General features: G+C 48.4%; 1 protein-coding gene across 1 annotated transcript in view; it reads left to right on the plus strand.

Moving 5' to 3' along the window:
* SLC71A1 (solute carrier family 71 member 1) overlaps positions 1-4185 on the plus strand; it is an 80598-nt gene extending 76413 nt beyond the window's left edge. Inside the window, exon 13 of the mRNA XM_075321011.1 lies at positions 2374-4185. Within this exon, the coding sequence (XP_075177126.1) occupies positions 2374-2580 (207 nt within the window). The 3' untranslated portion in view covers positions 2581-4185. The remainder of the gene's footprint in view (positions 1-2373) is intronic.
* Positions 4186-12755: the final 8570 nt, after the last annotated feature.

A 12755-nucleotide genomic window follows, 5' to 3' on the forward strand; every position in this document is an offset into this window, starting at 1 on the left:
GATCCGAATTCAGTCGGACAACTCCACAGCGGTGGCTTACATCAACCACCAAGGTGGGACACGCAGTCGGCAAGCCTTCCAGGAAGTCCGGCGGATTCTGCTGTGGGTGGAAGCCACAGCATCCACCATATCCGCAGTTCACATCCCGGGCGTAGAAAACTGGGAAGCAGACTTTCTCAGTCGCCAGGGCATGGACGCAGGGGAATGGTCCCTTCACCCGGACGTGTTTCAGGAGATCTGTTGCCGCTGGGGGATGCCGGACGTCGACCTAATGGCGTCACGGCACAACAACAAGGTCCCAACATTCATGGCTCGATCTCAAGATCACAGAGCTCTGTCGGCAGACGCCTTAGTTCAGGATTGGTCGCAGTTTCGGCTTCCTTATGTGTTTCCTCCTCTGGCATTGTTGCCCAGAGTGTTATGCAAGATCAGGGCCGACTGCCGCCGTGTCATCCTCGTCGCTCCAGACTGGCCGAGGAGGTCGTGGTACCCGGATCTGTGGCATCTCACGGTCGGCCAACCGTGGGCACTGCCAGACCGACCAGATTTGCTGTCTCAAGGGCCGTTTTTCCATCTGAATTCTGCGGCCCTCAACCTGACTGTGTGGCCATTGAGTCCTGGATCCTAGCGTCTTCAGGATTATCTCAAGAGGTCATTGCCACTATGAGACAGGCTAGGAAACCAACGTCCGCCAAGATCTACCACAGGACGTGGAAAATATTCCTGTCGTGGTGCTCTGCTCAGGGGTTTTCTCCCTGGACATTTGCCTTGCCCACTTTTCATCTCAATCAGGACATCTCCTTACCCTCGTTTTGTCCTCATCCAGTTCACCAATGTGAAAAGGATTTGCACTTGTTAGATCTGGTGAGAGCACTCAGACTCTACATTTCTCGTACGGCGCCCCTGCGCCGCTCGGATGCACTCTTTGTCCTTGTCGCTGGCCAGCGTAAAGGGACACAAGCTTCCAAGTCAACCCTGGCTCGGTGGATCAAGGAACCAATTCTCGAAGCTTACCGTTCCTCGGGGCTTCCGGTTCCCTCAGGACTGAAGGCCCATTCTACCAGGGCCGTGGGAGCGTCCTGGGCCTTGCGACACCAGGCTACGGCTCAGCAGGTGTGTCAGGCAGCTACCTGGTCGAGCCTGCACACTTTCACGAAACACTATCAGGTGCATACCTATGCTTCGGCAGATGCCAGCCTAGGTAGGCGAGTCCTTCAGGCGGCAGTTGCCCACCTGTAGGACGGAGCCGTTACGGCTCTATTATGAGGTATTATTTACCCACCCAGGGACTGCTTTTGGACGTCCCAATTGTCTGGGTCTCCCAATAAGGAGCGACAAAGAAGAAGGGAATTTTGTTTACTTACCGTAAATTCCTTTTCTTCTAGCTCCAATTGGGAGACCCAGCACCCGCCCCTGTTTTTGTATACACATGTTGTTCATGTTAAATGGTTTCAGTTCTCCGATATTCCTTCGGATTGAATTTACTTTAAACCAGTTTATAATTTTTTCCTCCTTCGGGCTTTTGCACCAAAACTGATGAGCCCGTGGCAGCACGGGGGGTGTATCGGCTGAAGGGGAGGGGCTTTACACTTTTAGTGTAATACTTTGTGTGGCCTCCGGAGGCATAGCTATACACCCAATTGTCTGGGTCTCCCAATTGGAGCTAGAAGAAAAGGAATTTACGGTAAGTAAACAAAATTCCCTTCTTTTATATGTCAGTATGAATTTGCCGGTGTACCTTTGAACTTTTAAAGAATGGAATAAAAGGGGTTTTTTTTTATATATATATATTTATCTACATTTTCCTTGGAGTCGGGGCTGGATGTTTTTTTGCTGCTTCTGCTTAGATTTTGAATGGAGCGTTATTGCACATGCAAGACTACTTCTCCATTCAACAGAGGGACTTGGCATCCCCCTATTCTCATGATAATCGGGGGTCTGAGTAATCAGATATGTAAGATGACAAATTTGTGTGCACCACAGGCTGTGGAGTCTGAGTCGGTGTTCATTTTGGTGGAGTCTGAGTCGCAGGTTTGGTTTACAGACTCCTCAGCCCTGGTGGACCAACCCTGTAAGTCCTTTGGAGTTTTCTTCTTTGTATCCACTTCTGGCTCTGTGTGACTCTAGTATAAGATCTGTGTGTATCTAATTTCTTCAAAACAAGCCAGTTTTGTTTTGGGTAAGTGTGTGATATTTAGTGATCGAGTTATGGTTTATTCTGACCCTTATTCCATGACCTGGTGGTCACTGGATTCAGCGCAGCTACTCTTTAATTTTATTTGCTTGGTGGATGATTGTGACCTAAACAGAAATGTAAAACTACTGTTCTGAATGTCTCGCAGTCCTTAATCCAAGTTGTCTCTCTCCATGCAGAATTCGATCATCCCCGGGCCCCCGTTTCTCTTTGGAGCGTGCTCTGTGCTTCTTGCTCTCCTTGTGGCTTTGTTTATTCCGGAACACACCAATCTGAACGTTCGCAACAGCAACTGGAAAAAACATGGAACAGGACACAGTCATCCCCATAGTCCTCCAGCACCCGGCGAGGGCAAGGAACCTCTTTTGCAGGACACAAATGTATGACAAATGCCTAAAAGACAACTTCTGCTGCTCATGTAGTTGCATTCCACTCAGTTGTGAGCTGAGGCACCTGCAGGACCAATTGGTATGAAAGGTCAAATGAGAGTCCTCTCCACGCAAGGACCAATCTCTGGCCCCACATGACTATCCTGCTTCCTCTATTCGAGCAGGGCCAAATCTCCAGCCTTTTCTACTTACAGATTGCGAGGAAGTATGGAAGTAAATCTAGTCCATCTTCTGAGTGCCAGATTGTTGCAATTGAGGGGAAAAAAAAGTCTGTATGTACAGATGTAAATGGTGCAGGTCGACGTAGAATAACAGCAGGTGAACCTGTTGGCGTGGCACTAGAGCTCCTCGAGGGGATCTCCAGCCAAAACTATTCTGCTGGGAACCATGTCTGCATAAGAGCTAGTAGCTGTGTGGCTTCCACGACCCAAGACTGCCAGGAGGGCAGACGGCCCGTGCGGGGAACGGCTACTAGCTTTTGATCGCACATGGTTCTTCAATCATGTAATGTAACTGTGTTTTCTCCAGCAATTTTTTTTTTTATTTTTTTTTTTTATAAAGACAGCCAAAGTACACGCATTTTAATTTGCTTACTGAGTTTCCTTAGCTGTTTTCTTTTTTGCTATTTGATACCATTGCAAGCATTTATTTTCCTCCCCCAACCTATTGTAAAGGTAGGTAATTAGCAAATCTTACATGTTTACAAAATGACACCACTTAGAGGTTACAGTGGAGCTGGTATTACCAGTCCGGGCGCTCGGCTTGTCCTGGCACAGTTTTGGAATCTAATTAAATGTTTTGCTGTGTAAACCACTAAGCCTTAACTGAAGCCCAAGTGAACTTGTAAGAGCAGAAAACGTCTTCTGCACGGCGTCGAGCGGGCGGTCATGTGGCACTCACAGTGCAGCAACAGCTGGCAAACGGTGCTTTCTAGTCAGCATAGAGGGGAGAATGAGGGAAATCCCGATACATTACTGTATTACTACAAGCGAGCACTAGAGAGACGTATTGTTTGACTGCAGCTATGTATTCACTGCTTCACTCTTTCTTATGGCAAATGGGTAAGAATTCGCATGCCAAAAAAAATGGATTGTGCCAATAGAAGGCATTGGAGAAAATGGTGGTTTTTTGAGAGCACAATATTGGCTTTCAGCAATGCAGCTATGCCCATTATAAACATCCAAATAATATATCACAGCACTTACCCATCAAAACTGGCTCAAGTCTTAGCTTTCAAGCCTTCCTTTTATATCTTTTAGGCTGGACTCTCACAAGCGTATAACTCGCAAGAGTATCGGAACACATCACCCAGCGTGGCTGGCTTCTCTGCTGCCAGGAGCGGGTCAGCCACATGTATTTCTATGCTGCTGACCTGCTCCTGTCCAGAGAGTGTGCGGCCATAACGGGTGATGCGTTCCGATACTCATCCGAGTTTTACGCTCATGTGAGGGCACCCTTAAGCTTTCAATCACACATTACATTACAAACAGTACATAGATCACAGGCCAAGTTCAGTGCATACATTTATTACATGTGACTTGAGAAGTCCATGTCGCCTTTCGCTTCAGACACAAGATTCAGTCATACCATATTAAAAATAAATAAATGAAATAAAAAATATATTATATATATATATATATATATATATATATATATATATATATATATATATATATATATATATATATATATATATATACGCACGCATATATATATATATACGCACGCATATATATATATACGCACGCATATATATATATACGCACGCATATATATATATACGCACGCATATATATATATACGCACGCATATATATATACGCACGCATATATATATACGCACGCATATATATATACGCACGCATATATATATACGCACGCATATATATATACGCACGCATATATATATACGCACGCATATATATATACGCACGCATATATATATACGCACGCATATATATATACGCACGCATATATATATACACGCACGCATATATATATACACGCACGCATATATATATACACGCACGCATATATATATACACGCACGCACACATATACACGCACGCACACATATACACGCACGCACACATATACACGCACGCACACATATACACGCACGCACACATATACACGCACGCACACATATACACGCACGCACACATATACACGCACGCACACATATACACGCACGCACACATATACACGCACGCACACATATACACGCACGCACACATATACACGCACGCACACATATACACGCACGCACACATATACACGCACGCACACATATACACGCACGCACACATATACACGCACGCACACATATACACGCACGCATACATATACACACACACACACACGCATACACATATATATATATATATATATATATATATATACACATTATATAATATATGTGTGTGTGTGTGTGTGTGTATATATATGTATGTGTGTTTTCTTTATATATATATATATATATATATATATATAAATATATGTATGTCATATGAAAAAGTTTGGGCATCCCTATTAATGTTAACCTTTCTTTGTCGCTCTATTGGGAGACCCAGACAATTGGGTGTATAGCTACTGCCTCCGGAGGCCACACAAAGTATTACACTTAAAAGTGTAAGGCCCCTCCCCTACTGCCTATACACCCCCCGTGGGATCACGGGCTCCTCAGTTTTCATGCTTTGTGCGAAGGAGGCTAACATCCACGCATAGCTCCACTGTTTAGTCAGCAGCAGCTGCTGACTTTGTCGGATGGAAGAAAAGAGGGCCCATACTTGGGCCCCCAGCATGCTCCCTTCTCACCCCACTTTTGTTGGCGGTGTTTGTTAAGGTTGAGGTACCCATTGCGGGTACGGAGGCTGGAGCCGACATGCTGCTTTCCTTCCCCATCCCCTTAGGGCTCTGGGTGAAGTGGGATCCTATCGGTCTCCAAGCACAGGAGACCGTGCTCCGTCCACAGCCCCTGGGAATCTGCTGGACATGGAGCTGAGTATCGTCAGGGACAGGGCCCTGCTACATTAAGGTACTCTGGGTCCCCGTACAGATCGCGCACACACACCAGCATTGCTGGGTGTGTTAGTGCGCCGGGGACAGCAGCGCGGCGCGCTGGTGCTTTACTCACTGCAGCTTTGCTGAGTGAGTTTCTGTATTAGGAACTGCCGCGGCTGGCGGTTTTTTACACTGCGGCGCGGCTGGGACTTGTGGTGCGCCGGGGACTTCTGCGCTGGCCGTGCTTATACGACGGCCGCGCTTATAAATCGAGTCCCCGGCTTTTGCAGCCTAGTTCCGTTTCGTTCCCGCCCCCAGGCCTGCCAGTCAGGGGAAGGGCGGGACGCTGCTTAGAACGTCAGTGCCGAGGGCTGGAGTCTGCTTAGCATACTCCAACCCCCCTCACTAGGCACAGTGGGACGCTAGTTTCCCGCACTTTGTCTGGGGCACGCCCACGGCCCGCCCCTCTTCACAGGATGCCGGCAGCCATTCCTGTTTGCAGTCTGAGTGGAGAAGGGACACGAGCTCTGGGAGACCCAGGCACGGGATTCTGGCGATCACACACCCGCTTTTCAGCGGGCGGTAAGCAGCCCTCAAGGGCTCACCCCACTAGTGCCGCAGTGTTCATTTGTACTTTATGCTTGTCTGCTATACATTGCACTGTACGGTCGCTATTCTTGGCTATATACCCTCCTAGATTGCTAGACAACAGCATGTCGTCCGCAAAAAGCAAGGGGGCCAAGACACAGGCTTTCTATGCTACTTGTACCGCATGTGAGGCTGTTCTACCGGCAGGTGCCACTGACCCCCATTGTGTGCAATGTTCGACCCCTGTAGCACTTGCTCAGCCGGGGTCTCTGCTAGAGGTTGCCCAAGGAGAACCACCTGTGAACACTGTCCAGGTGACAGGGACGGAGTTTGCAGTTTTTGCTGATAGGTTGTCGGTGACTATGACTAAAATCCTTGAGACTTTGCAGTCCAGACCGGTAACTCAGACCATGGGCACTGTCGATTCAATGCTCCCTGGCCCCCCTCTTTTGGAACACATCCATGCTCCGGGGGGGTCCCATGCATCCCAGGGTGATGGCTCTGACACGGACGACAGTCCCAGACAGCCTAAGCGAGCTCGCTATGAGCGACCCTCGACTTCATCACACTGGTCAGGGTCCCAGCAGGAAGGCTCTCTGTTTGATGAGACAGAGGTTGCTGATCAGGATTCTGATCCTGAGACCGCTCTCAATCTGGATACACCTGATGGGGACGCAATGGTGAATGATCTCATAGCGTCCATCAATAAAATGTTGGATATTTCTCCCACAGCTCCTCCAGTGGAGGAGTCAGCTTCACAGCAGGAGAAATTCCATTTCAGGTATCCCAAGCGTAAATTGAGTACTTTTCTGGACCACTCTGACTTTAGAGAGTCAGTCCAGAAACACCACGCTTATCCAGATAAGCGTTTCTCCAAACGTCTTAAGGATACACGTTATCCCTTTCCCCCTGACGTGGTCAAAGGCTGGACCCAGTGTCCAAAGGTGGATCCCCCAATCTCCAGGCTTGCGGCTAGATCCATAGTTGCAGTGGAAGATGGGGCTTCACTTAAAGATGCCACTGACAGACAGATGGAGCTCTGGTTGAAATCCATCTATGAAGCTATCGGCGCGTCGTTTGCTCCAGCATTCGCAGCCGTATGGGCACTCCAAGCTATTTCAGCTGGTCTGGCGCAGATTGACACTGTCACACGTACATCTGTTCCGCAAGTAGCGTCCTTAACCTCTCAAATGTCTGCATTTGCGTCTTACGCTATTAATGCTGTCCTGGACTCTACGAGCCGTACGGCAGTGGCGTCCGCCAACTCCGTGGTTTTACGCAGAGCATTGTGGTTAAGGGAATGGAAGGCAGATTCTGCTTCCAAGAAGTGCTTAACCAGTTTGCCATTTTCTGGTGACAGACTGTTTGGTGAGAGATTGGATGAAATCATTAAACAGTCCAAGGGTAAGGATTCATCCTTACCTCAGCCCAGACCAAATAAACCCCAACAGAGGAGGGGACAGTCGAGGTTTCGGTCCTTTCGAGGCTCGGGCAGGTCCCAATTCTCCTCGTCCAAAAGGACTCAAAAGGATCAGAGGAGCTCAGATTCTTGGCGGGCTCAGTCACGCCCAAAGAAAGCAGCCGGAGGAACCGCTACCAAAGCGGCTTCCTCATGACTTTCGGCCTCCTCTCTCCGCATCCTCGGTCGGTGGCAGGCTCTCCCGCTTTGGCGACATTTGGCTGCCACATGTCAAGGACCGTTGGGTGAGAGACATTCTGTCTCACGGGTACAGGATAGAGTTCAGTTCTCGTCCTCCAACTCGATTCTTCAGAACTTCTCCGCCTCCCGGCCGAGCCAATGCTCTTCTGCAGGCGGTGTGCTCTTTAAAGGCAGAAGGAGTGGTGATCCCTGTTCCTCTTCAGGATCAAGGTCACGGTTTTTACTCCAATTTGTTTGTGGTGCCAAAAAAGGACGGGACTTTCCGTCCTGTTCTGGACCTAAAACTGCTCACCAAGCATGTGAAAACCAGGCGGTTCCGGATGGAATCCCTCCGCTCCGTCATCGCCTCAATGTCTCAAGGAGATTTCCTAGCATCAATAGACATCAAAGATGCTTATCTCCACGTGCCGATTGCTCCAGAGCACCAGCGTTTTCTACGCTTCGTTATAGGAGACGAACACCTTCAGTTCGTAGCCCTGCCTTTCGGTCTGGCGACAGCCCCAAGGGTCTTCACCAAGGTCATGGCAGCAGTAGTAGCAGTCCTGCACTCTCAGGGTCACTCTGTGATCCCTTACTTGGACGATCTACTTGTCAAGGCAACCTCTCAAGAGGCATGCCAACACAGCCTGAACGTTGCGCTGGAGACTCTCCAGAGTTTCGGGTGGATCATCAACTTTTCAAAGTCAAATCTGACCCCAACCCAATCGATAACATACCTTGGCATGGAGTTTCATACTCTATCAGCGATAGTGATGCTTCCGCTGGACAAACAGCGTTCACTACAGATAGGGGTGCAATCTCTCCTTCAGGGCCAGTCGCATCCCTTGAGACGCCTCATGCACTTCTTGGGGAAGATGGTAGCAGCAATGGAGGCAGTCCCTTTCGCGCAGTTTCATCTGCGTCCATTACAATGGGACATTCTCCGCCAATGGGACGGGAGGTCGACGTCCCTAGACAGGAACGTCTCCCTTTCTCAGGCGGCCAAGGATTCTCTTCAGTGGTGGCTTCTTTCCACCTCATTGTCAATAGGAAAGTCTTTCCTACCCCCATCCTGGGCGGTGGTCACAACGGACGCGAGTCTATCAGGGTGGGGAGCAGTTTTTCTCCACCACAGGGCTCCAAGGTACGTGGACTCAGCAAGAGTCCACCCTTCAGATCAATGTTCTGGAAATCAGAGCAGTGTATCTTGCCCTACAAGCCTTCCAGCAGTGGCTAGAAGGCAAGCAGATCCGAATTCAGTCGGACAACTCCACAGCGGTGGCATACATCAACCACCAAGGAGGGACACGCAGTCGGCAAGCCTTCCAGGAAGTCCGGCGGATTCTGACGTGGGTGGAAGACACGGCATCCACCATATCCGCAGTTCACATCCCGGGCGTAGAAAACTGGGAAGCAGACTTCCTCAGTCGCCAGGGTATGAACGCAGGGGAATGGTCTCTTCACCCGGACGTGTTTCAGGAAATTTGTCGCTGCTGGGGGAGGCCGGACGTCGACCTAATGGCGTCCCGGCACAACAACAAGGTCCCGGCCTTCATGGCACGGTCTCACGATCTCAGAGCTCTGGCGGCGGACGCCTTAGTTCAAGATTGGTCGCAGTTCCGGCTGCCTTATGTGTTCCCACCTCTGGCGATGTTGCCCAGAGTGCTACGCAAGATCAGGTCCGACTGCCGCCGCGCCATCCTCGTCGCTCCAGACTGGCCAAGGAGGTCGTGGTACCCGGATCTGTGGCATCTCACGGTAGGACAACCGTGGGCAATACCAGACCGGCCAGACTTGCTGTCTCAAGGGCCGTTTTTCCATCAGAATTCTGCGGCCCTGAGCCTGACTGTGTGGCCATTGAGTCCTGGATCCTAGCGTCTTCAGGATTATCTCAAGAGGTCATTGCCACCATGAGACAGGCTAGGAAACTATCCTCTGCCAAGATCTACCACAGGACGTGGAAGATATTCTTAGCTTGGTGCTCTGCTCAGGAAGTTTCTCCCTGGCCATTTGCTTTGCCTACTTTTCTTTCCTTCCTGCAATCCGGGTTGGAAAAAGGTCTGTCGCTCGGCTCCCTTAAGGGACAAGTCTCTGCGCTATCTGTATTTTTTCAGAATCGCCTAGCACGACTTCCTCAGGTACGCACGTTCCTGCAAGGGGTTTGTCATATCGTCCCTCCTTACAAGCGGCCGTTAGAGCCCTGGGATCTGAACAGGGTTCTAATTGCTCTCCAGAAGCCGCCTTTCGAGCCTTTGAGGGATGTTTCCCTGTCTCGCCTTTCACAGAAAGTGGCCTTTCTAGTAGCGGTCACGTCTCTTCGGAGAGTGTCTGAGCTAGCAGCGCTGTCATGCAAATCTCCCTTCCTGGTGTTTCACCAGGACAAGGTGGTTCTGCGCCCGATTCCGGAGTTTCTCCCTAAGGTGGTATCCCCCTTTCATCTCAATCAGGATATCTCCTTACCTTCTTTGTGTCCTCGTCCAGTTCATCAATGTGAAAAGGATTTGCATTTGTTGGATCTGGTGAGAGCACTCAGAATCTACATTTCCCGCACGGCACCTCTGCGCCGCTCGGATGCACTCTTTGTCCTTGTCGCCGGCCAGCGTAAAGGGTCGCAAGCTTCCAAATCCACCCTGGCTCGGTGGATCAAGGAACCAATTCTTGAAGGCTACCATTCTGCGGGGCTTCCGGTTCCCTCAGGGCTGAAGGCCCATTCTACCAGAGCCGTGGGTGCGTCCTGGGCATTACGGCACCAGGCTACGGCTCAGCAAGTGTGCCAGGCGGCTACCTGGTCGAGTCTGCACACTTTTACCAAGCATTATCAGGTGCATGCCTATGCTTCGGCGGACGCCAGCCTAGGTAGACAAGTCCTTCAGGCGGCGATTGCTCACCTGTAGAAAAGGGCCGTTTTTATGGCCCTATCACGAGGTATTATTTTACCCACCCAGGGATTGCTTTTGGACATCCCAATTGTCTGGGTCTCCCAATAGAGCGACAAAGAAGAAGGGAATTTTGTTTACTTACCGTAAATTCCTTTTCTTCTAGCTCTAATTGGGAGACCCAGCACCCGCCCCTGTTTTTTTGTATACACATGTTGTTCATGTTGAATGGTTTCAGTTCTCCGATATTCCTTCGGATTGAATTTGCTTAAACCAGTTTATTGGCTTTCCTCCTTCTTGCTTTTGCACTAAAACTGAGGAGCCCGTGATCCCACGGGGGGTGTATAGGCAGTAGGGGAGGGGCCTTACACTTTTAAGTGTAATACTTTGTGTGGCCTCCGGAGGCAGTAGCTATACACCCAATTGTCTGGGTCTCCCAATTAGAGCTAGAAGAAAAGGAATTTACGGTAAGTAAACAAAATTCCCTTCTTTTTCTTTATAACAATTTGGGGTTTTGCAACAGCTATTTCAGTTTCATATATCTAATAACTGATGGACTCAGTAATATTTCTGGATTGAAATGAGGTTTATTGTACTAACAGAAAATGTGCAATCCGCATTTAAACAAAATTTGACCGGTGCAAAAGTATGGGCACCTCAACATAAAAGTGACATCAATATTTTGTAGATCCTCCTTTTGCAAAAATAACAGCCTCTAGTCGCTTCCTGTAGGTTTTAATGAGTTCCTGGATGAAGGTATATTTGACCATTCCTGTTTACAAAACAATTCCAGCTCCGTTAAGTTTGATGGTCGCCGAGCATGGACAGCACGCTTCAAATCATCCCACAGATGTTCAATGATATTCAGGTCTGGGGACTGGGATGGCCATTCCAGAACATTGTAATTGTTCCTCTGCATGAATGCCTGAGTAGATTTGGAGCGGTGTTTTGGATCATTGTCTTGCTGAAATATCCGTCCCCTGCGTAACTTCATCTTCGTCACTGATTCTTGCACATTATTGTCAAGAATCTGCTGATACTGAGTTGAATCCATGCGACCCTCAACTTTAACAAGATTCCCGGTGCCGGCATTGGTCACACAGCCCCAAAGCATGATTGAACCGCCACCAAATTTTACTGTAGGTAGCAAGTGCTTTTCTTGGAATGCCGCGTTTTTTTGCCTCCATGCATAAAGCCTTTTTGTATGACCAAACAACTCAATCTTTGTTTCATCAGTCCATAGGACCTTTGTCCAAAATGTAACTGGCTTGTTCAAATGTGCTTTTGCATACCTCAGGCGACTTTGTGGCGTGCTTGCAGAAACTGCTTCTTTCGCATCACTCTCCCATACAGCTTGTCCTTGTGCAACGTGCGCTGTATTGTTGACCGATGCACATTGACACCATCTGCAGCAAGATGATGCTGCAGGTCTTTGGAGGTGGTCTGTGGATTGTCCTTGACTGTTCTCACCATTCTTCTTCTTCTGCCTTTCAGATATTTTTCTTGGCCTGCCACTTCTGGGCTTAACAAGAACTGTACCTATGTTCTTCCATTTCCTTACTATGTTCCTCACAGTGGAAACTGACAGTTTAAATCTCTGAGACAACTTTTTGTATCCTTCCCCTGAACAACTATGTTGAATAATCTTTGTTTTCAGATCATTTGAGAGTTGTTTTGAGGAGCCCATGATGCCACTCTTCATAGGAGATTCAAATAGGAGAACAACTTGCAAGTGGCCACCTTAAATACCTTTTCTCATGATTGGATACACCGGCCTATGAAGTTCAAAGCTCAATGAGGTTACAAAACCAATTTAGTGCTTTAGTAAGTCAGTAAAAAGTAGTTAGGAGTGTTCAAGTCAAGAAATTGATAAGGGTGCCCATACTTTTGCACCTGTCAAATTTAGTTTAAATGCGGATTGCACATTTTCTGTTAGTACAATAAACCTCATTTCAATCCAGAAATATTACTCAGTCCATCAGTTATTAGATATATGAAACTGAAATAGCGGTTTGAAAAACCCAATTTGTTATAAAGAGAAAAGGTTAACATTAATAGGGGTGCACA

This window comes from Anomaloglossus baeobatrachus, chromosome 8, assembly GCF_048569485.1.
Source record: "Anomaloglossus baeobatrachus isolate aAnoBae1 chromosome 8, aAnoBae1.hap1, whole genome shotgun sequence".
Lineage (NCBI taxonomy): Eukaryota > Metazoa > Chordata > Amphibia > Anura > Aromobatidae > Anomaloglossus > Anomaloglossus baeobatrachus.